General features: G+C 50.6%; 4 protein-coding genes across 4 annotated transcripts; 2 read left to right on the top strand and 2 right to left on the bottom strand.

Moving 5' to 3' along the window:
- Positions 1 to 6,295: 6,295 nt before the first annotated feature.
- On the bottom strand, positions 6,296 to 6,852 carry TGAM01_v204029 (thioredoxin; the record flags this gene model as incomplete). Its single annotated transcript, XM_018800578.1, has 3 exons — positions 6,296 to 6,494; positions 6,563 to 6,667; positions 6,740 to 6,852. The coding sequence occupies 3 exons, from the start codon at positions 6,850 to 6,852 to the stop codon at positions 6,296 to 6,298; spliced, it is 417 nt and encodes a 138-aa protein (XP_018666043.1).
- A 577-nt stretch (positions 6,853 to 7,429) lies between these two features.
- TGAM01_v204030 (hypothetical protein) lies at positions 7,430 to 9,469 on the top strand (the record flags this gene model as incomplete). Its single annotated transcript, XM_018800579.1, has 1 exon — positions 7,430 to 9,469. The coding sequence occupies one exon, from the start codon at positions 7,430 to 7,432 to the stop codon at positions 9,467 to 9,469; it is 2,040 nt and encodes a 679-aa protein (XP_018666044.1).
- A 1,207-nt stretch (positions 9,470 to 10,676) lies between these two features.
- On the bottom strand, positions 10,677 to 13,022 carry TGAM01_v204031 (hypothetical protein; the record flags this gene model as incomplete). Its single annotated transcript, XM_018800580.1, has 1 exon — positions 10,677 to 13,022. The coding sequence occupies one exon, from the start codon at positions 13,020 to 13,022 to the stop codon at positions 10,677 to 10,679; it is 2,346 nt and encodes a 781-aa protein (XP_018666045.1).
- A 6,706-nt stretch (positions 13,023 to 19,728) lies between these two features.
- On the top strand, positions 19,729 to 21,007 carry TGAM01_v204032 (D-amino-acid oxidase; the record flags this gene model as incomplete). The annotated part of the gene is made up of 4 exons (XM_024549333.1): positions 19,729 to 19,754; positions 19,834 to 19,971; positions 20,039 to 20,136; positions 20,205 to 21,007. 4 exons carry the CDS (start codon positions 19,729 to 19,731, stop codon positions 21,005 to 21,007), a joined length of 1,065 nt encoding a protein of 354 aa, XP_024405918.1.
- Positions 21,008 to 21,012: the final 5 nt, after the last annotated feature.

A 21,012-nucleotide genomic window follows, 5' to 3' on the forward strand; every position in this document is an offset into this window, starting at 1 on the left:
CATGGCCTGTCGGTTGTTCTTCATGTCCTCCAACCTCGACTCGTTATCTTGGTTCTGGCCGTAGAGAGCCTCTATTCTCGTCTTTGTCGATTCAGCCTTGTTATAGTGCTCGTCAATGACGCTTGTCTGAGATTCTCGAAACCGGACAAAGTTGATAAGGTAGCTAAAGATTTTGACCAGGCGCTCGTATGTTGGCTTGTATAGATCATTGAAGCTGAAATCCTGGATGCCGCACTCCACCAGCAGCCGCCGCAGCGAGATAAAAAAGCCCATCAGGTTGCGCGTATCTGGTGAAACAACATCGGCAAACTCGCCGCAAATGTCCTCGGCCGCCGCGCGCATCGCCGGCTCGACCGTCTCACGAGTCGCATTTAGAAGAAGCTCGGCGAACCACTCAAAAATCTGCTGCACATGCGCCGGGTTCGGTTTCTGGAGGTCGGCGATGGTGAAGTTGATGCCAATGTCGGTGATGCATCCCACGATCTCGCGGTCGGGCAGTCGCATAAACGCGTCGGCCTCTTCTTCCTTTTTCCTCGACCGAGACTGTTGCTGCGAGGGGGGAATGATGCTCATTCGAGGATTGTACGCCATTCTGATGGTTGAGAGCGCAACATGCGCGGATCGAGCTTGTTGCTGTTGAAAACGCAATCAATCGGCGGCTTGTACAAAAATCATGATTCGTGTCGTGGGGTAAATGTGCTAAATGCAGTGATGTAAATACGCCAAATGGGGTTGCCGCAGAAACTCTATACAGGTCACGTGATGCTACTCTCAGATGACTTGAACACGACAATCTTCATACACATATCTAAAGCATTATCACCAGCAAATTAATCTTTCTGCTTAGTATTCTAAAAGTCTATTTGAACAATTTGGAATCTATGCGATTTTCAATTATCTCAGGTAAGATATTATTCCCAACCACCTCGCAGTCGGTTACATAAAGTGGATATTACACTCGTTATCAATTTCGACTTATATTCTCTATGACGAAGTAGACCTGCGGTGCGCAACATGATATCGGAAGATGTATACGCATATCAGCTCCTGTACAAGTTATTGGAGCAAATTATTACGTCTTATCGGAATAGAAAAAGTAAATAGATGAAAATCCCACATAAACAGCGTCATCACGGCCCGGTATCGCCTCTTTCAATCCACAATTCGCGGATGGGTGCATTTCCGCAGCGGTAAAGGCTCAAGGAGTGAGAGATTCTCAGCAAATTTCGAAGTAGATTCCCAACAAACGTCACTCGTGATGAGAGATTGAGTATGCTATTCGTCAGTTGCGAGACTGAGTGGAACGCAAGTGAGTTGTCTGAGTATCACAACGCATAGGCAGTAGTTGTAGATACGTATGAACCAGCACGTGTAGCTGGATGGTTAGCCAGTATTTATACCAGGGGAGCTCTTTTTTTAATTCTCCTTCATTCTTTTCATTCATCTTCTTTTCATTCCTTTTGTCTCGTTATATTGGTGACGCCGCTATGGATTAGCTATACAATTTGAACGTTTGCAATCTATGCTGAATTACAGCACTGGCTGCATCTTTATCATATTGTTTACTGTTTATGGCCGGAAGACATATTCTCTACTACCAGCATGGGGTATGCAAGCATGGCTTGGTATGAATAATGACTATTGCTGACGGCTGGTAGTGTTCGTTTATCGTCACACGGCTAACGTCTCGATTTGCTTTCGCCTCCTCTGCTCTTTTCTTGATTACTGCAGAACTTTTCATACCAAGTAATTCAATGGAACACTCTCTATTTTGGCTTACAGAGCTAATACTTCTTGTTTAGCAGCCCAATGGTAGGCTGCTTATTATGGCGTCTCCAATGATAGCCACGGCTGGTCAACAATCCCACCTCGTTGTCGTGTGGATTATCCCAGGATTTCATTGTTTCCCTTTTCCTTCGAAGTCTCCTCTATTTATTTTGGTAAGTCTTCACAAATATTTTTGTGCCCTTAAACGCACTTCACTTAGACTTCACTTAGCTGACCATTCTGAGCCATCTAGTCTCCTTTGCCTTCGCCAACCCATCTGTTAGCATGTCATCGCAACATCCAGCAGTCATCCATGGACCGCTCGACGAATGTTACACCTGCGGAGCCAACAATTCTTTTGCCACGAGGAGGTGATCCAACATATGACCGAAGAGGCACACTGGCCCATTCATGTAGTTGGTGAGATTTATTGGTTTTGGTTGAGCCTAGCCGGACAGTTGAACGTCACTCTCTCGGGCCATGGGGAGCTGCGCAAAATCTTGATCATGCCACACATCTGGTTGACTGGCAAAATTGGATATAACATCGTCGCCTTGGCCTGTACCGTGACGGGCAAGGATGACAGTACGCCTCATTCCATCGCCAACTCCTACGACATCCCTGTTGATATCCACTCAGCCTTCCCAGCAGGCATTTCAACAGCTCACTTCTCCCCAGACGCAGCAGTCTCATCAGATGATGGACTCTCAGTCTGTTCAACAGATTCCCTACCACTCTTGCTGTCACTCCCAGGCACACGTCATGTGCCAGATACGCGGGGTAATGCTCGAATGACAGAACATAATATCCCACCGTACTTATCGAATTTACAGATTTATCGACATATAAACACTCGAAGGTGGCGGTATTATCTCAAGATCTCAAGATCAGAATAGTGTCAAATGTTACCTTTCAGCTTCAGTTTGAAGGCATTGGTCAGCGGTTGAAGTAGAGGCTTGAAGTCGCTGAGGCGCACAAGGGTTCTTCATTGGCGATTGAGAGAGATGATACAGCCGGTAGATATTTAAAGATGGCTGTCGAATATCAAAAGAGTTCGGTGAGGCTAACACAGGGTAAGACATCAACAGTTTCCCTCTGCCAAGTAACGCTGAGCTAATAATCATTGGTTTATCACGCGGCAGTCTCGGCAACAATATTTCGAAAGTCTGACCTCCCCCGCCATCTCCCTCAATGTGGTTGAGAAACGGCACAAGGGGAGGCCAGTTAAACTAGCTGGCATTCATTTGGAAGCTGCGAACTCACATCCTACTGGAAAAATCAGAAAAGGCATACTGTAGCCAGCGAAGAGTTCCTTCGCAGTCTCCTATATTATTCACATGCCACTCAAACTGCAACAGAAATATGGAATGGCTGCAAAGGATCCGATACCTTTTTCAGCATCATTATCACTTCGGAATATGTTTTTATTATCTTCTTCTCCTTCTGCGGCTTCTCATTGGGGGAGCGCATGATGGTGTGCGTACATCGATACACCCTGGATACACCATGGATACAGCTGTAAGTGATTCCTTGTGCCGTATTTCACTAGACTTCAGTGGAAATTGGCGAGGCCTTTGCTGAAGTGAATCGCTTTATTGGAAGAGAACTCTAAGCTAATCTATATGTAGGACCATATCTGCACCTTTCATAATGGCTGGTTCCCGAATGCTCACTGTCCGATCTACGGACAAGGCCAACACAAAGATCGAGGCTATTATTTGCTTTTAGGACCTTACTTCAGACACGAGGGCTCTCATATAGTTGCCCAACTGGGACTATAGCTATGTCACCCGGTGCATCAGGCACTTCGGTGCCCATGCCCGGCAGCCACACATGGGAGCGAAATTACCTCTGCCTCAGCTACCTCCGTTTCATCAACTCATGTCGCTCGAGCCGACAAGGCATACCTGAGCCAGTTCCAAGCAGGTCGAAAGCCATTTGCTGCCCTAGAGTTCAAGAACGTTTCAGTTGTAGAGGGAGACGAATTTAGAGCGGCGATATTGAGGGATAAGGAAATCTTCAATGCCGGCATGGAGGACATCAATGCACGGCAGTTACAGAAACCATCTAGCACTCGGACGCTGTTAAAACACGCCAATGTCAACATCATAGCCACGGGTGTTTGCCTGCACACCGCGTGTTCGACAGGTATTGTTGCAAACCTGCATTACAATGCTAAGGCGATGAAGCAGATGCACGGCGGGCTCTAACGGTTTGGGCAGTCAATGACTGCCCATGGCATAATGCAACAGCCAAAAGCTCGTTCAATGACCACCAAGAGCGAGCCTGTCGACAAAGTGGACTCGTCAGCTGCTTTGCGTTATCGGATTGGGGAGGGCTCATATTGTTCTGTTTGTGCCTTCTGTACAGGATGATGGATGAGATGAATGTTTAATACGCCCTGGGTTGGCCAAAGCTAAGGCAGCTGCGGCGATATCCGGCTGCAAGAATAGAGTCTGTGCCCTTGCATGAAGAGGCAGATAGTCACCGGAGTCAGCCCGATGGAAACCTTGTGGATTACAAGCTCACACGAAAAGAATTGGGCATGGTCCGATGGACTTTATTGATCATCGACGAAGCACAGATGGAAGACAGGAAGACGGAAACTTCACACATTGAGACTCTAAACTGGGACCACCTTCTATGAGTGACGGGCGCTCCGCTTATGGGCAGGCTCCGATATATCGTGTAGTGTCTCGGTCTCATCTGGAGGGAGTTTGACCCTGACTTGGAGGAAATCAGCGCCAAGGTTGGTTGCCCGGAGGGCTTATGGCACAACGAATATGGCCCACTTTTGGAAGGGAACAAATTGCCTGGCGATTTCAAGATGTTTTGATTCATTCAGGAAACGTCAGATCTATGAGAGTCCAGATGCGCCCAAAATATATGCCCAGTGCAAGGAATGTGGCAAGACTTACTCCCATGGGAGGGAATGATTCTCACAATCGAATTTGCGCCGCAACCAAGCGAGCAGCTTAACCTGAACGAGTTGCAAGAGGCTGTCACGAACTAGCAGAAGAATCATAAGACATGAGTTACCTCACACCAGACTGTTGAAGTTACGACAAATAAATAAACCGTGCACTTCCCTCTTGTGTGATCGATATTGAACTTTTTGAGATTGGCACGACGGACTTGATACATACTGCTCGATCAAAACCTCGAAATGGGAGATTCCACTCAAATCACTCAAAAGAACTGTTTCGGACGTGAAAAATGAGCAGATCGACACAGAACTCTTCAACGTAATGGACGAATATGTTATCTCATTTTCCAAAGGCACTCACTCTTGCAACTCTCAAACCTGATGCAATGAAAGACCATTGGTCTTCCGAAAAGTCCGGTTCGTGTCCCAGGCCTGTTCTTCCCTACCCGATTTGCCGAAAATAGTAGGGCAAGAACAAATTCAACCCACTCATCATTGACTCGGACTCGGAAGTAGAGGACAGCCTCGCAACCGCCGAGGGTTCGAGCCAGGCACACGACGGCACTGAGACGGCGTCATCATCGCTTACTTAGGCAAGTGATGGGCCTCGTGTTTCGCTTCTGACGAATAGGTGCTGAACGATTTGCATCTCACCAACTCAAATGGCGACGTTGCAGACCCAGACAGCCAGATAAAGTCTATAACCGACTGCATTACTCACAAGCTGCCCTTTCCCATGTTTCTACCAGTCACCAACCCATAGCGAACAACGACGGGTCATCAACGTAAGCGCTACGGCTCTAGCACCCGCAGTGAGCTGGTTTTGTTTTCCCTTACCAAATGGCACGACGAGCAAGTATCACTCGAATCTGAGTGAGCGAATCTCCGTAGCCAACCCCCTCAACGAGACCACAGTCAATGAAATCACTAGAAGGAATTCGACGAATATATCGACCCAATGGTTCAGATGACCTTCGCTATGGCAGGAAAGAAACTGGAGGGAACACAAGCTCGTATACGACGCTTCCGTTAAAAAGTGCAAGGACACACGATTGATGGAAGCCCAGAAGTGGTCCGACTGGGGCAGACAGAAAGATGTTGAGGCGAAAATCGAGCAACTCGACGAATAGTCTGAATTCGAACACTTATACATCATGCCGGCAACTAGCCTTATAGCTACAGCCGGTGTAGTGTCACTCAGAAGGGTCAAACCGCGAAAGAGCGATGATACCATGCTCCGACTGATAAACCTTTCCTAGCTGGACTTTCTTGGTTTCACGATCGACAACCACAACACACTGGGAAAATGCATAGCCACAGACACATGACTAGAAAACCCAGACTTTACACGAGGCTGGAGAAGATGAGTGAACTGCTTCATGGCAGAACAGGTAGATAGATCAGAAGCGAACCCTGACGAAGAAAAAAGAAGACACCGCATAACATATAACACGAAGAAAAATGGCAATCAAACATGCGATGTGCTTATATCGATTCACTCAAAGCGCATCCTCCTGTATCCCAGATCTAGCATAGTCACCATATCTTACAAACATCTAAAACCCCCCCTATCAGCCTTTTTTTGTAATACATTGTGAATCTTTAGACATTGAGTTTCTTCAAATTCTGCAGCAACATGGGCGGATTCGCGCCAATCATCTCGTCAACTTTTTGTCCGTCCTTGTAGAACAGAAACGTCGGCATGGCGCGGATGCCCAGCTCCTGGCTCAGCTCTGGCAGCTCATCCACGTCGAACTTGACAAAATGGACCTTGTCCTTGAACTCTGCTTCCTCCGAGGCTCTATATTTTTAACATGCTCCCATTAGTATCTTCATAGATCTTTTGTGATATCAAGTAGTTAAACACACTTTTCCAGGATGGGAGCAATGGCCTTGCATGGCCCGCACCAGGTTGCGAAGCAGTCCACAATGACCTTGTCCTGCGCCTTGATGACTTGCTTATACTCTTCAGCGCTTCATTTTATTCCATTAGCATATGTTGCGGTCGTATAGCTTCAACCATATTTCTAGAGGGACGCAACTCACGTCTTGACAAAGTGAATGGCCTGAGCAGCGCGGCTGGCGTGGAAGAGGCGCTGAGATGCGACGCCTTGGCGGGCGATTGAGAGCGCCGGGCGGAATGTGCGTGTTGACGGCATGTTTTCTGGTATTCAACCCACTGAAGAGCTATATATACGAATGAGAAAGGTGTCGGTTATGATGATTAATAAGATGAAGCAGTGTTTTGTAGTTGTTAGTGGCAATCTGGATGAGTAAAATATTCTGGGTCGCTCTATGAGGTAAGCCGGCATCAATCGCTGTATCGATAAAATGCACCGAGGCCAGCCACGGCTTAAATTGACCTCATGACTAAGGGCCTCCCGACTTGCTTCAACACCACAGCTGTCTACACCTATACAAAAGAGCTATTTTTCAATATTCATACTCTTCAACTCTCTATCATGATGTCTAATGCCAGTGTTTTGTCTCCGCCTATTGGTCGCACCCATGCAAGTAGTGGCGCAGTCAGCGCTCCTTCAGCCGCCGGCCGGTTTGGGAGGCCCTTCAAGGCTGCAACAGCGACAAGGGGGCCATGAAGCTATATAAACACAATCTGTTACAGATTATGCAGCTTGTTGACTTTTTGCTTTCTAGATACAATTTGAAGATACTTGAACTCTATTGCATGTTTTATACCACCTTCGTCTCATTCAATTTGAACCTGTGAAATACGCCATGCCTGCACTGAGAAAGCGCCGCTCTCCATCAACAGCTTCGCCCCAGCCAAATCACACAAGAAGAGCAAAAAAGATTACTTCATTCCACCATTATGAGCCTCTAGAGCACCTCCATCCGCAAATCAGACTCCTGGAACTACTACCAGGAAAGCCCGGCAGCCGCATCTCCATCAAACTTCACACCGTCTCCCTCAACGACAATCCCGAGTATGAAGCCCTGAGTTACTGCTGGGGTCCTCCCAAGCCCTCATACGAAATCTTCATCCACGTCAACAATCACAACAACAATGAGGCCAACAAAACAGATCAACCAGCCGAGTCCCCATTCTCCTTCACCGTCGGCCGTAACCTCCGAAAAGCCCTCGACGACCTCCGCCACCAATCCCACCCTCGCCTGATCTGGAACGACGCCATCTGCATCAACCAAAAGGACAACGTCGAAAAGGGCTACCAGATCCAGCTCATGCACGAAATCTACTCTCGCGCCAGTACTGTCTGCGCCTGGCTCGACCACAACGTTCGGCCCAAAACCTCCGTCTTCGACGACCTGGAACTTCTCGGCAAGGGCGTAGAGCTGGACGACTTTCACGATCCGTCGTACTGGTACCCCGTGGCGGACATCTTTCGCAACGAGTACTGGCGCAGGCTGTGGGTTCAGCAAGAGCTCATTCTGGCAACTAAAGTGGACGTGTACTGTCGGAGAGACGTCTTTTCTGGCGAACAGCTGCTAGAGTTCCAGCAAAAGGTCAATGTCGTCAAGTCGCAGCGCACGAGGCTGGGCGGGCCGGAGTTTGTACTCTCGCGGTATATCGATGGGAATACCAGCGCTGATCCCACGCCCGAGATCTTTGGCGGAGGCGTCATCCAGGCGAGAATCAACATGCATGAAGGACGCAAAGCCCAGGAAGCCTACTCATTGTCGTTGGCATCGTCATCTGCTCCTTCAGCACCACCGCCTTCTTCAGGCGGCCAATCTCCATCTCCCGCCCAAGGCTTCACAATCACCAGAAGCCTGCTCGCTTCTTCTCTCCTAAACCTCTTCCTCCAATCTTCCAGCGTCAGGATGACCGATCCCCGCGACCGCCTCTACGGCATCCTCGGCCTCGCCACAGACATTGCCCAAGACTACAATCTCGAAGTCAGCTACGAATATTCCGCCATCTGGGTCTACGCCCAAGTCTTCCGCCACTTCATCCACCGCTACAAGAGTCTCAGCTTCCTCTGCTTCAACAAGAGCAATCCCAGGGGCAGTTACACTCCCCGCAAGGGATTCCCCAGCTGGATGCCCCACGCCGACATCGTCTGGAGCTACGTCAACGCCAGCAGAGCATGTGGTGATTTGCTCGCAACTCCTTTCAGTGTCTTCATCGACCTAGAGACTCTATATCTACATGCGCAAGGCATCAAAGTCGACGCCATAAAGCATGTTTGTCTAATCAACGGTGACGACCGTGGCTGGACGCCCATCCCCGAATGGCTCGACCAGATAGAATCCTTTTGCCGCAAAACATGGCCTGACGCAGATGATTCCACCCCCCTGTACGAAAGAGACAATGTCACCTCCTTAATGTTCCCCTGCCTCAGCCCCAAACGCTACAAAAACATGTGGAAGCTCGACAAACCCAGCCCCCAACGCCGCATCCACCTCATCCGCAGCCTCCTCGCCGCCGCCCAAAAGGCAGATCAAAAGGATCTTTCAACAGGGGACATTATCCGCGGCGGATACACGCCCACGGACATCATCGCATCAGACGTGCGCGAGGAGTGTCACCCACTGCATGTGGAGAGCAATGCCGTGGTGCTTTTTGGCACGGAGGGTTCGCGCGTGGGCAGCATGGCGCGGACGAGCGATATCCGGGCCGGGGATGAGATTTGGGTCCTATTTGGGTGTCGGATGCCGATTATGATGAGGCCGAAGATGGAGGAGGGGAAGGCATTAAGATATCAGGTTATTGGGCCGGCGATTGTTCCGGGAATCATGAAGGGGGAGGCGATTAAGGGTATCGAAGACCATGAGACTACGGTTATACTTGAATAGACGTTGAGACAAGAAGACTCTGTAAATCTCAATTAGCAGAAACAAAACCTAAGCATACATACGCATATATAGGTATATATGTCTGTAAATCAAAATATATACCTTGCAACTATCATTCTAGTCTGGACAAAGCACAGCAAAAAGACAAAACGTTCAGAATCAAGGCACAATAATGTATTATCTCACCACAATCCCGATCCATCTCGCTCGTCACATGCTCAACAATATGACATTAAACTATATACAAATCCCGCCACCCAAGAAATCACCAGATTCCAAAGGGTAGCAGGGCAAAAAGAATCTGATAAAAAGAGCAAATTAATATCAAATCCTGCGCCACAAGAATGAAGCCTCTATAAAACTCAAATTCTTCTCTTTTTTCTTTTCTTTTTTCGAATCAGGTTTCTTCTCCCCCTATCCTTCAGGAACCAATTCCAATCAGAAACAAATCACTCTACTTCAGCCTCAAGCTTGAAGAATAAGCAAAGCAAATCACGCCTCTTCAAAAATCGCCCATTTTTCTTCTTCTTTTAAAATCGCCATCCATCCTCTTCGCCAGATACTGGGTATAAATACTTTTTTCCCGGCACGATGCAGTCTCGCCTCCCTGAAACACACAAGATAAGCTGTGAAAAGAGGTCAAACAGCAAGACCTCTTTTCGACAGAGTGGGTATCAAATCTGGTATATGTGCCTGTAACAATATGAGAGTAAAAAATATTACTCTGGGGAATCAAAAAGAGAAATAAAAATCAATCCAACGCCAGTCATGTCGTCAAAAGGTTGTAATATACAACAAGTACGTTTGCGCGAGAGTAAACGTCCGAAAGGGGCAGAATCCGCCGCATCAGATCCCAGCGATACAAAGTCAAAAGAGCCTCCCGATTTAGTCGTTAATTTTGCTTCATTTTTTTTTTTAGTGTCTTTTTCGCTTTTCAGTCCTATGTCTTGTAGGTAATGTGATTTTTCAATTGTTTTTCGTGATTTTGATTTTGATTTTCGGACATCAAGTTAAGGAGTGTGATAAGGAAATAAATGAGTGACTCGGGTCAGTTTCGGGTAGCTGCAACAAAGGAAATTCGTCAATAAAGCACCATCGCGGCTGCAGACCACGAAAAATGCTCTTTTTAGTTTTCCTTTTCCTTTTTTTTTTCTGTTCGGTGGGCTCTTTCGATTGTTGTAGTCGTAGTATCAATTATGGGTCAAATTTATGCGCCGTTTGGGTTCTCTTGGCTCTTTCTCTTGTCATCGGTGGATGCCCGCGGCTGTATCTTCAGCAACTTCACGTTTGACGGACGGTTCACGCGCACGCTCGAGGCCCGCTGCAAATCAGCCTTCTCGATGCTCGGGGTTATCTGGGAAATGGGAGAGATAGGCTCCTGGTCTTCCTCGTCTCCTGAGTCGATATTGAGCAGACCTTCGCGACTGCGGACAGTATCGCGATTCTGGTTACGCTGGACAAACTGCGCTTGGGCGCCAACAGCACCCCACCTGACTTCTCCTTCGCGCATCAGCTCGTCCTCATCACTGCTTGGACGGCCCTCGCCCGAAAGCCGAGTGTTGAAATGCAGAGTGGTGGGGTCAGGGCTGAGGCGTGACATGTAGTCGTCTTCGGTAATTTCAAGGTCGTCGTGGGCGCTATTGGAGGGAGAATCGGCTCTACGCTCGGAATCTTGCTGTCGAGACCGGGTCCTGCTATCGCGTACAGATGACATCCGCTTGCTCCGCTGGCTGCCGACTCTGCCTGAGAGCCAAGAGCCTTCTGAGTCGACAGATGCCAAAGACATTGATAGTTGCGGTTCGGCCGAGTGGCTACCGTACATTTTGTCTCGCGACACATGCGCTTGAGGAATGTCTATTGAAATGGAACGATGGCCTGAAGTTGGTGTATCGTCTCGCAAAGTGGGAGGATTGGTGTTGGGTTCAGCGCTGGGAGACCTGTACTCTGCCACACTGGGCAGTGAGGCCTCTGCTTCAGGCGACTGAACGCGGGACTGGGGTGGTGATATTGGGAGCTCTGGAAGATCTTCTCGGAAGCGAGATCGCATCCGTTTCGGTGGGCCTGAGGCCGGCTTAGATAGGTAGTTGCCAGTAAATGACGGAACGGGGGAGTCGGCGGTGCTTCTAGCTTGCGCCTGTGCTGCCCCCATTTCTTCGCGCGAAGTGTTTGCGAATGACGAGGGACCGCTAGGGCTGCGGCGACTCTTTCCCCATCTGAAGATGGAGAAGGAGATGCGGTTAGACTTGTTGCTGGACTCAGAATCCTTGCGCGTTGAGCTATCATCCATGGCAGAAGATGTCTTTTCCTTGTCCGAATCAAAAGTCGACCCGGATGTAGATATCTTCGGTACAAAAATGCCTTCACGCTTAATAGCAGGCGGAATGGCTGGAAGACGCTCCTGTGGTTTCTGAGAAACCTGGATTTGGTTCCCAGCAGCTGAGGACAACTCTGTTTCGCGCGGTGCTGTATCGATTCTGTGAAACGTCTGCAAAGGTTCGGGAGATTCCCTTGTTTTGCCCTTGTCGGGTGTCTGTGAATATTCCTCTACGTCAGACATTGGTTCTGGAGAAGTGCGCTGCTTGGAGGATGTCACTACAGTAGACGGGGGATCTATGCCTAGGCCGACCTCTCGTCCCATGACACCACGATCGAGATTTTCTGGCGGCGGTGTCCCAGTTTGCCTGGCATTTTCTTCCTCCCTCTTTTGCTTCTCAGCCTTGCGTGCTAGCCTCCTCTCGGCCTTGTCTCGCTCGCTTTGCCGGCTCCTCTCGCGCCGTCTTTTGTCTCTTTCCATGAGCTCACGCAGCTCGCCAGCGTCGAAATCATCAGCCAGGTCATCGATGCGTTTGTGCGCTTTGATCGTCTCCTCGGGAAAGGCATCGAGCCTCTTCTTTTGAGACTCGGACCGTGTCGGTACAGAGGCGTGCGACGGAAGCAATCGTGCGCTGCCCTGATACTTCAGGGTCGGTCTCGGTGCTAGAGCATCGAGGGCGGTTACTCGATATGACGAGTAATTGGAATCGGACGAGAGGCGGGAGGTGATTGAGATGGGCATCGGTGGCGATGCGTCAGAGGTAGGACTGTCCCATGGGGCTCTGGCGCCCAAAGTCGCCAGAGTCTTTGCTCGCTTGTTGTCGTGCTTGACGCTGCGAGCCGTGGCCAATGTGTCGGTGGTTGCTCGTGCCGGCGTGTACACGGTCATGGCCCTGATCTCGGCCTCTCTGGTGGGATCCTGCCTCTTTCGTTTGCTGCTCTTCCGCCGCGAGGGCTGGTTGCCGCTTCGTTTGTGGTGTAGAGTTGGGACTCGGGTCTCCAAGGAGTGGATTGGCGCAGTCACAGGATCGTTGGGGTTCGCCCGATTGGCCCGGGCGACGTGGATGGCATCTGGGCGATCGGGCGAGAAGCTGTATCTCGGCGCAGCATCGCGGCTGGGCCTGGAGGCAGCCGACCTGGCGGCATTGCTCGCTCCAGCGTCGCCGGCAGCGGAGAGGGCCGCGCCAGAGCCGCTAGAGCGTTTGTCGTGGCCCCTGGTGCGAAACGGCCACAGGGCCATTCTTGCTAGCTGCTTCACCTCGCGGGTGAGATGCCCCCCTTTTGCTTTACTGGCGAGTCGTCTTAATCCCTAAGTGCAGATCCAGTGAGGCGTGAAGCAGCATGGTGGTCGTTTAAGTCTCCGCCGGCAGCCGCGCATGAAGCAGTAAGGGGTCTGGATGCGAAACACATGCCACGAGGCGCGTCGACCGAGGGCGTGGAGTTTATGCGGCGGCGCCTTGTGAAGCGGACGGACCAGGGCTGTTGTGAATGCGAAATGCTAACACAAATACAAGTGGCATTCGACGATGGAGGAATTGGAATGAGATGAGATGCCGGACCCGCCGCAGCTAGGCATGTAAGAGCGAAGAAGCCCGTCTCCCTCTACTGGCCAGGCACTATTCAGGTGATGATGAAGAGATGAGAATTTTCCTTTTCGTTTGTTGGAAGGCGTCAGACTATTGTTTTGCACTTGGCCAGCATTTTTGCACAAGCAAGAAATCAACTGGGGTCAAGAGAGAAAAAGGAAAAAAGACGTCAAGTGGTAGGGTTGGGAGAAAAAAAAAGGCAGAAAAGCAGGGAGGAGAGTGGGTGGCAGCGACGTAATTTAGCGGATGGCACACACTTGCAGAGGGTCCCTGTGGGCGCTGATCCGGCCGCTAGAAGGGCCAGGTACAGGTACAAGGCCGTGGCCTGGAGTACGCAGTGGCACCCGCCGGCCTGTGCGCTGGTTGCTGCCGGGGCCTGTTTTAGCGCCACTGGACGAAAACTCGGAGTCGAGGGTCCCAGTTGGGCAAGTCGGCAGAGCGCTGCTAGCACGAGTGCATACATAAGAATAGAAGCAAATGGAGAGAATCGAGGCGATTCATTCCAGGCCGATGGAGAGGCCCCTATGGGGTTCCCCAGCGACATTCATTCCCACAGCGCTATTTCCTGGCGCTGGTACCGGTACCGGCACACACACGTGGTGGCTATACTTTGGCGCACCTGGCCACAGACGTGTACATGGAGGCGCAAGTACCCAATACCAGCAATTCGCTGTCAACGCCGCGTATGTGTGTGCGTGTGCGCGTGTGCGTGTGCGCAGTGCCAAGTCAACGTAAATCCAGCAATCGCTGGCGCAGCAAAAGATGCTAAACTTGGACAAGCTGGCGATTCCTGCGGCCAAGTGCTGGCATCAAACTGCACAATGAATGATTGCTTTCACCTCCAATCAATCCTTTCACTATTAGCGCTGCAATCAAGAGCCGGCCACGGGCGCATTGGCGCACATGTACCTCGCTTGCTGCATGGACTGCACGACATGTACTTTGGTCCTGCTGACTGCGTGCAGTGCCTACAGCGCTCGCTCTATACTCGACTTGTACCTTGTACGTACGTGTAGGTGCATCTGCAGCTGCATCTGCGCGCACGTGCTAGGACACGGCGGCTAGCCATGGCATTTTTGATGCTACCTGTAGCATTGCAATGTTGCATTCATGTTGCTTCTTTTCTCAATTTGGAGGACAAGAATCAACTCAATTGTGTCGTCGTCGCGGGCTTGGGCCGCTTGCTTGTTCCGCTGAATCAGAAGTCCGCTAGAAGTCGGGTTTACCGTCCATTCTCATAGCGTACCCACGTCAAAGCGCATGTACAACTACTTGCATGTATACAGCACTCGGGGCTATGTAGGCTCCAAATAGCGCATCGTATTCCATACTCATAGTGGGACAGATTAGAAAATAGAATGACAGAGAGAGAAAAGAGAAAAGAAAAAGACAATAAAATGTGGCGGGGTGGCAGGGGCTCAACTGCTGCAAGGCAAAGCACAAGCACCAAACACCAGGTCCCCTGCCAGGCCCCAGCATATCGCCCTTCCTAGAGCCCCCTAGAGCCCCCAAGGGCCCTGGGGCTTAGAGGGGTCGAGGGGTCAGTGCTACATGGACGGACGGTTTATAGTGCAGTGCAGTTTCTGCCCTACCCGCGCAGCCTTTCTAGCTCGGCCGCAGCGACTCTTGACAGGCTGCGAGGCCGACTCCAGTTGGACTCCATCGTCTTGATTGATTCCATTTTTGACTGTGCCTTTTCGCCCAACAGCAGCATCAAATGCGGCTTGTGTTATTATTAGGCAGGTTGTTTGTTGGTTGCTTGCACCGCTCTTTGCTTTTGCCTTGCCCCTGATAATGTCTCAGCTACCTTCCAGTACAGGTACGCCAGTCTCTCGCAAGGTACTACACCGAGACGAGTCGACTTGCAGCCCACCATTCAAGCTCCTTGGTCTCTCATGTATCCAGGCCTGGCCTGTCACCACCAAGAGCAAGTGGCTAATGACAGCCGGTCATGCCCGGGCCTTGCCCTGCGAATGGCTCCGGCAAGCCGAGCATTTCTGCCACTAGCATGCATGGCCAGGCGAAAAAAGAAATCAGATGGCCTGGCGCTGTCCATTCACAGCGACGCCCGCCTGGCTCTCGCTTGGGGATCAAGAGAAAAAGGTGTGCTGCGTACATGTACAAGACGCGGGCATAATGGAGGAGCAGTCTCGTGGACATAGGGCTCGCCACCGCGCAGCCACACTGGTTCCAAGTGAAGTAAATGAAGAGAAGTGATGTCGTTGATTATATTGGTGCTAACTGGTAATGTTGGGTACATGCCGCAGTACAGCTTCTCCAGGGCTCGGAAAATCAGCCCGGCTGCTCCTTGCTCCGTGTTCCGCGGTCTCATGCCACGATCCAGCCCCCTCCAGATTGCGTCCACACCACATCGCAGGCTTCTTCTCGTCTCCAAGGCCGTGTTGCGTCGGCCAGAAATTTGAGCGCCGTTGACAGACTTGCTGCTCGTCTTTATTGTGAGCAAACTCCTTGTACGTACAAGCACAACGTCCCGCCATTGGCTCCGCTTGTGAGACTGGCATAGCTTCTCCCGATCCCCAAATGAGACAGGTTCTTGTCTGGCCTGGATCCTCTCAATCAGTTCCATTCTTTGGTGGCTCGACTGACGTCTGGCCTCAACGAACAGGTACCGGCCGAGTGGAGACACCAGGCCTCTTAGCAGAGACCGCTCTCAAGAACAGCCCGATTTCGACGCCATCCCGATCATCAGACGCTCAGATGCAGCTCCCTACATGCCCAATACATCATGTACTTTCTACGCCTATGTGCTTGCTCAGGTCAGTCGGGTTCAATATGGCCGCCGCTAATGGCTTTGACTACGCTGATTCGGCTTGATTGATGGCTTGGCTAATTGAGTGATTCCGGGGTCTGAGGACCAAGAGACGGTGTCAAACCCCAATGCCACCCGCTGACAAAGGCCAGCCACCATTGCCTAGCACACGCTACAGGCCCGCGAATCCAGGTAAAACAAACCTCGACGCCGCAGTGGAGCAGACCCCTAGTCATTGTCTTAAGCCTCCCATGCAAGCCGGTGGTCTGTCCGCTCATCGCCAGCACGGGTCGCCTCTCCATATCGGTTTACCTATGCGTGCGCTACGGCATGACTACATGTACATGCATGGGCGAGATTGCGAGATGCCCAGTCTGTCGCTTGGTTATGCGCGTCTTCGTATCACTGAGGAACCAGGAATTGTCCCCGCAGTAGACTTCGTATTCGTCAGATGGCAGCTGTTACCTGCGATACTGAGATAGCTACCCGAAGCTACCTGGTCAGTCAATTCTAAGCAAATAGGAGAGAAGCGACACAAGACGACGAGTCGGGAGAATAGAAAGCCAGCGAGCAAGAGGCGTCGATTGCCTCGAGGAAATGTCACCGTTGGTCACCGATCCTTCTCTGACCACCATCAAGTCCTTGTACCTTGCATGTACTCGGCCGTTGAGCAGTTAGGAGTCGCCCAGAGACTAGAATATACCCGCGACAGGCCGCCCCACGCCAAGTGCCCGCTCATCAGCTAGACCAAGGAATAGGAAAACAGGTTCCGTCCGGGAGAGCTTGTACAGTGAGCCGTCCCCCATCCAACCCCAACGGAGAGCATTAAGGGCATGCTTCCCTTTTAGACAGGGATTGCCGCTCAAAGCTCCCCTGCTGCTCGATTCCTTGGGCGTCTTTGCGTCATGACCTGATGGCATCCTGGCAAGATCGGCCCTTCAGGCTTGATAAAGCCCTTGGGCCTTGCAACCCAAACCAACTTCATCGACGGACAGTCAATCCTTAAAAACCTCTGCCAGATTTTGGAACCGGCCAGACGTCATCGTGGCCGAGTCTGGCCTTGAATCTTGATCTCTAAGAGCTAAGACGGGCTCGCCACTCAGGCTGAGTGAGCCTTGCAGAGCGTGTTAATTTGATCCATGTGCTATTCATGTGTGTTTGTCTCCTGGAACATGTTCCATCTTTGCCGTCCATGCCTGGGATGATGCTGAAAGTCGGCGTACCTGTCCTGTCCTGTCAACTTGGCCGACTTCAACAACCCGATACTACTACTTCAACCCGGCACAGCAAAGGCCTGAGAGCCTCGCCCACGTACGTTCCGAGATTGCAGGCGACAAGTCATCGCTGCATTGGCGCTGTAACTCCCCTCATTGCTCCGTGCTGAGCTGTACGACGACACGTTGGACATGCCCTGCCCGTGCCATGTTGTGCCAGAAAGGTGACAAGCTGTTCTGCCTCTTCGATTCAAGCCATCACCCACCGGCCGCTATCTCAACTCTTTGCCTGCGTGCTCGGAATTCCAAGAAGTCTGATAAAGCCGATGTGCATATATCCTTGCTATGAGCCATCTTGTGAGCTATCCTCCAAGTGCAGCTTTCGCTAGCCACTATTTGCCTGCTTTGGATAAGCAACATGCAAGCAACCTAAGCAACCTGCTCTCCGCCAATCCTTGAGTCACCAGGCCGAGCATCCATACTACTGCGACTACTTGTATACCTGCGAGTTCGGGAAGATGGCCGTGCCACCACATAATGGCCGTAAATGCAATTGCCCCCGTCATCCCAACGTCGTGCAACCAGTTAAACGCCCAGGCGGGAGATTTGCTTAGCTCCAAGGGGTGGCCAAGAAGCAGTCGTGGTAGCGGTACATTATCATCCTCTTTCACAGACTACAAGTACATATAAGTACTTGTCCTCTGCATCCCAACACGGCTGCGTCACATTGTCATTTGCTATTATCGCAATCATTCTACAAGTACAGGTACGTCGTACGAATGTCGGTGATGCAATGTGCCTCGCCTTTTTTGGGCATACTTGGCACTAATGAGCATGGATGGGAACAGCAAACAATACGGGAATTTCAGGCGAGTAGCATTCAATCTGCATGCTCCCTACCCGCCTTGCAGGGACAAGCAAAAATTTCCATCTCCCAACCATCTCGCAACCATCTCGCAACCATCTCGGCGGATGATGGATGACCACGTGGACGGGATCGCACTTTCTATTAGGGCCCGACTTAATCTCAACTGTGTCTCGACGACGCCACATCAACAATCCCAGGCTAAGGTCCGTCTTGCAGCACGCGGGAGACCGGGAGAAGTCGTAGATGATTCAACCATCTATCAAGTATGCCCCCTTTTTGGTCCCTATCTTGTTTCCGCAATAGAAATAAGTGGAATCCTTTGAGGGGAATCTTGCGGAAGGGATGCCGAACTGTATCGGTTTTGGAATTACCTCAACGGGACGCTGTGCGCCGCAGATGCAATTGGTGCCATGGCGTGTAATGAGTGTGCAAAGGCGTCGTGAAACAATATGATTTCTTGAAGGGGCCTTGTCATACAGCCTCTTCTTTACGCAGCCTCCTCCACTGGCCAGCAGCGAGAGGATCAACGACCCAGCAGATCCAATGGAGGCCGGAAAGCATCTGTGCTTGCCGTATCGGTATTGCCACTAATAGCTAATGAGCTGTGCTATTGAATAAGTGGCTATTTCTCAATTGAACTTAAAAGCCATCAATGAGAAATTGGATGTTGAAATAAATCGCCACGGCAGCGTCATCGACGAGTGAGTGGGTTGGTTGAACTAGGTAGATGCCGCTGCTGCTCTCAAAACAAACCCCATCTTTCTGCGTCAAGATGCTCGGTGCCCGACAAGCTCCAACTTGCAACGGAACAAGCTCACTAATCGAAAGTACTCTCCATATCTGTTCTAGCATCAGGGCGGCAATCTGGAAGAGTGCTCCGGGATGCAAGGATCCAGGATCAAACCTGCATCTCGGAATGGCTAGAAGGATTTGTTGGGCTGAGCCTAGAATTCCGACGGCGATAGAAATTTCATCCAATCGCTGACTTGGTGTTTCACCAGCTGTTATCAATACTTTTCAATTAAGAGCAACGAGGGACTAAAGAACAAAGAGAACAAGGCACCTGCTGAAACGACGCTTGCATAGACTGCATCCGTTTGCTATCCACTTACACGCCAAGCTCGTGTGTACTTTGTAGAGAAGCTTCCATCATTTCCATTGGCACTACAAGCCGAGCTTGCTCTGTGCCCATGGCAAAATCAGGAGCCAAATGCTTGATATTTTGGGCAAAAGTCCAAAATTACCATAGTAAGCTGTGTAGATTGGGTAATCCACGACGACCAGACTAATTTAAAGTGTGTCGATGATTCGCCGAGTGCGGGGAGACGCCGCTGGAGTCACGCCGTTCCGCAATCGCTTATACGCGGTCCGACTGCTGCTAAACCTTGCTTCTATAAGAGAACCCACGGATAAATCTTGTCAAGAATTGAGATGATTGAGCGTTTGGATGCTCATATGCTCTAAAAGTTAAGCAAGGTCTATGTTATTGATTGTATGAGTTTTTACACATGGCGAACGTAATTGTCGTTGTAGGGTGAGATTTCAACCAGCTTTCAAACCTCAGGCCTTTCTACGATAGATGCATTGACTAACAAAGAAGATGTGTGTTATAGAGCCGGCGTGAGTGGTCTCACTTCCGCACTCCTTCTTTCCAGGAACAAGGCCAATAAGATCACTGTCGTCGCGAAACATATGCCTGGAGACTATGACATCGAATATGCCTCGCCTTGGGCTGGAGCCAATATGTTGCCGTGAGTCCAGCTTACACGATCCATCAAACGGGTTTCGTGATGACAGTTTTAGCTAAGTGTCAAATAGTATGGCCGACGATGAGAATAGCAGATGGGAGCGCCGTACATGGCCCGAGTTGAAACGTTTGACGGAAGAAGTGCCTGAAGCAGGAATCCACTTCCAGAGTCTGGACCCCTCGTCTTTCTTTCTCTTTTATTCTTTTTGAAACTAGCTTCTGACTGTCATTCTACAGAAGCCCGTGTCTATAGAAGAGTGAAGGATGAGGAAGCTAATTACTCTGATACTCTATTCCACGCGAACCCCTGGTACATGTCTATGCTCCCAGATTATCGCGAGCTGAGCCAGGAGGAAGTCATCCCAGGCCACGATTCTGGATGCGAGTTTACAAGTGTGTGCATCAACACGGTCATCTATCTGCCCTGGCTTCTTGGCCAGTGCGTCAAAAACGGCGTCATCTTCAAAAGAGCCGTCTTATCGAAAATCCAGGAGGCAAAACTATTGAGCCACACAGGCCAGCCAGCAAACATCATCATCAACGCCACAGCCTTGGGCTCTCTCAAGCTCGGAGGCGTCAAAGACACAGCTATGATTCCAGCTCGCGGACAAGTAGTCGTCGTGCGGAATGAATGCTCTCCCATGGTCGCTACGTCGGGGACTGACGACGGCGAGACGGAGATGGCGTATATTATGCAGCGAGCTCTCGGCGGAGGGACCATCTTGGGGGGGACATACGACATGGGCAACTGGGAATCAGTGCCGGATCCGAATATCGCGAACCGGATTATGCAGAGAGCGGTAAGGGTTGCACCGGAGTTGGCGGGCGGAAGAGGCATTGAGGGCCTGAGCGTCATTAGACATGGCGTTGGGCTGAGGCCGTATAGACAGGGCGGAGTGAGGATTGAGGACGAGGTTTTGGAGGATGGGACGAGTGTTGTGCATAATTATGGGCATGCGGGTTGGGGATATCAGGGATCGTATGGATGTGCTGAGAGGGTTGTGGAGTTGGTGGATGAGATTCAGAGGGGGAAGAATTGAGTGTA

This window comes from Trichoderma gamsii (assembly GCF_001481775.2).
Source record: "Trichoderma gamsii strain T6085 chromosome Unknown Scaffold_11.2, whole genome shotgun sequence".
NCBI classification, from domain to species: domain Eukaryota; kingdom Fungi; phylum Ascomycota; class Sordariomycetes; order Hypocreales; family Hypocreaceae; genus Trichoderma; species Trichoderma gamsii.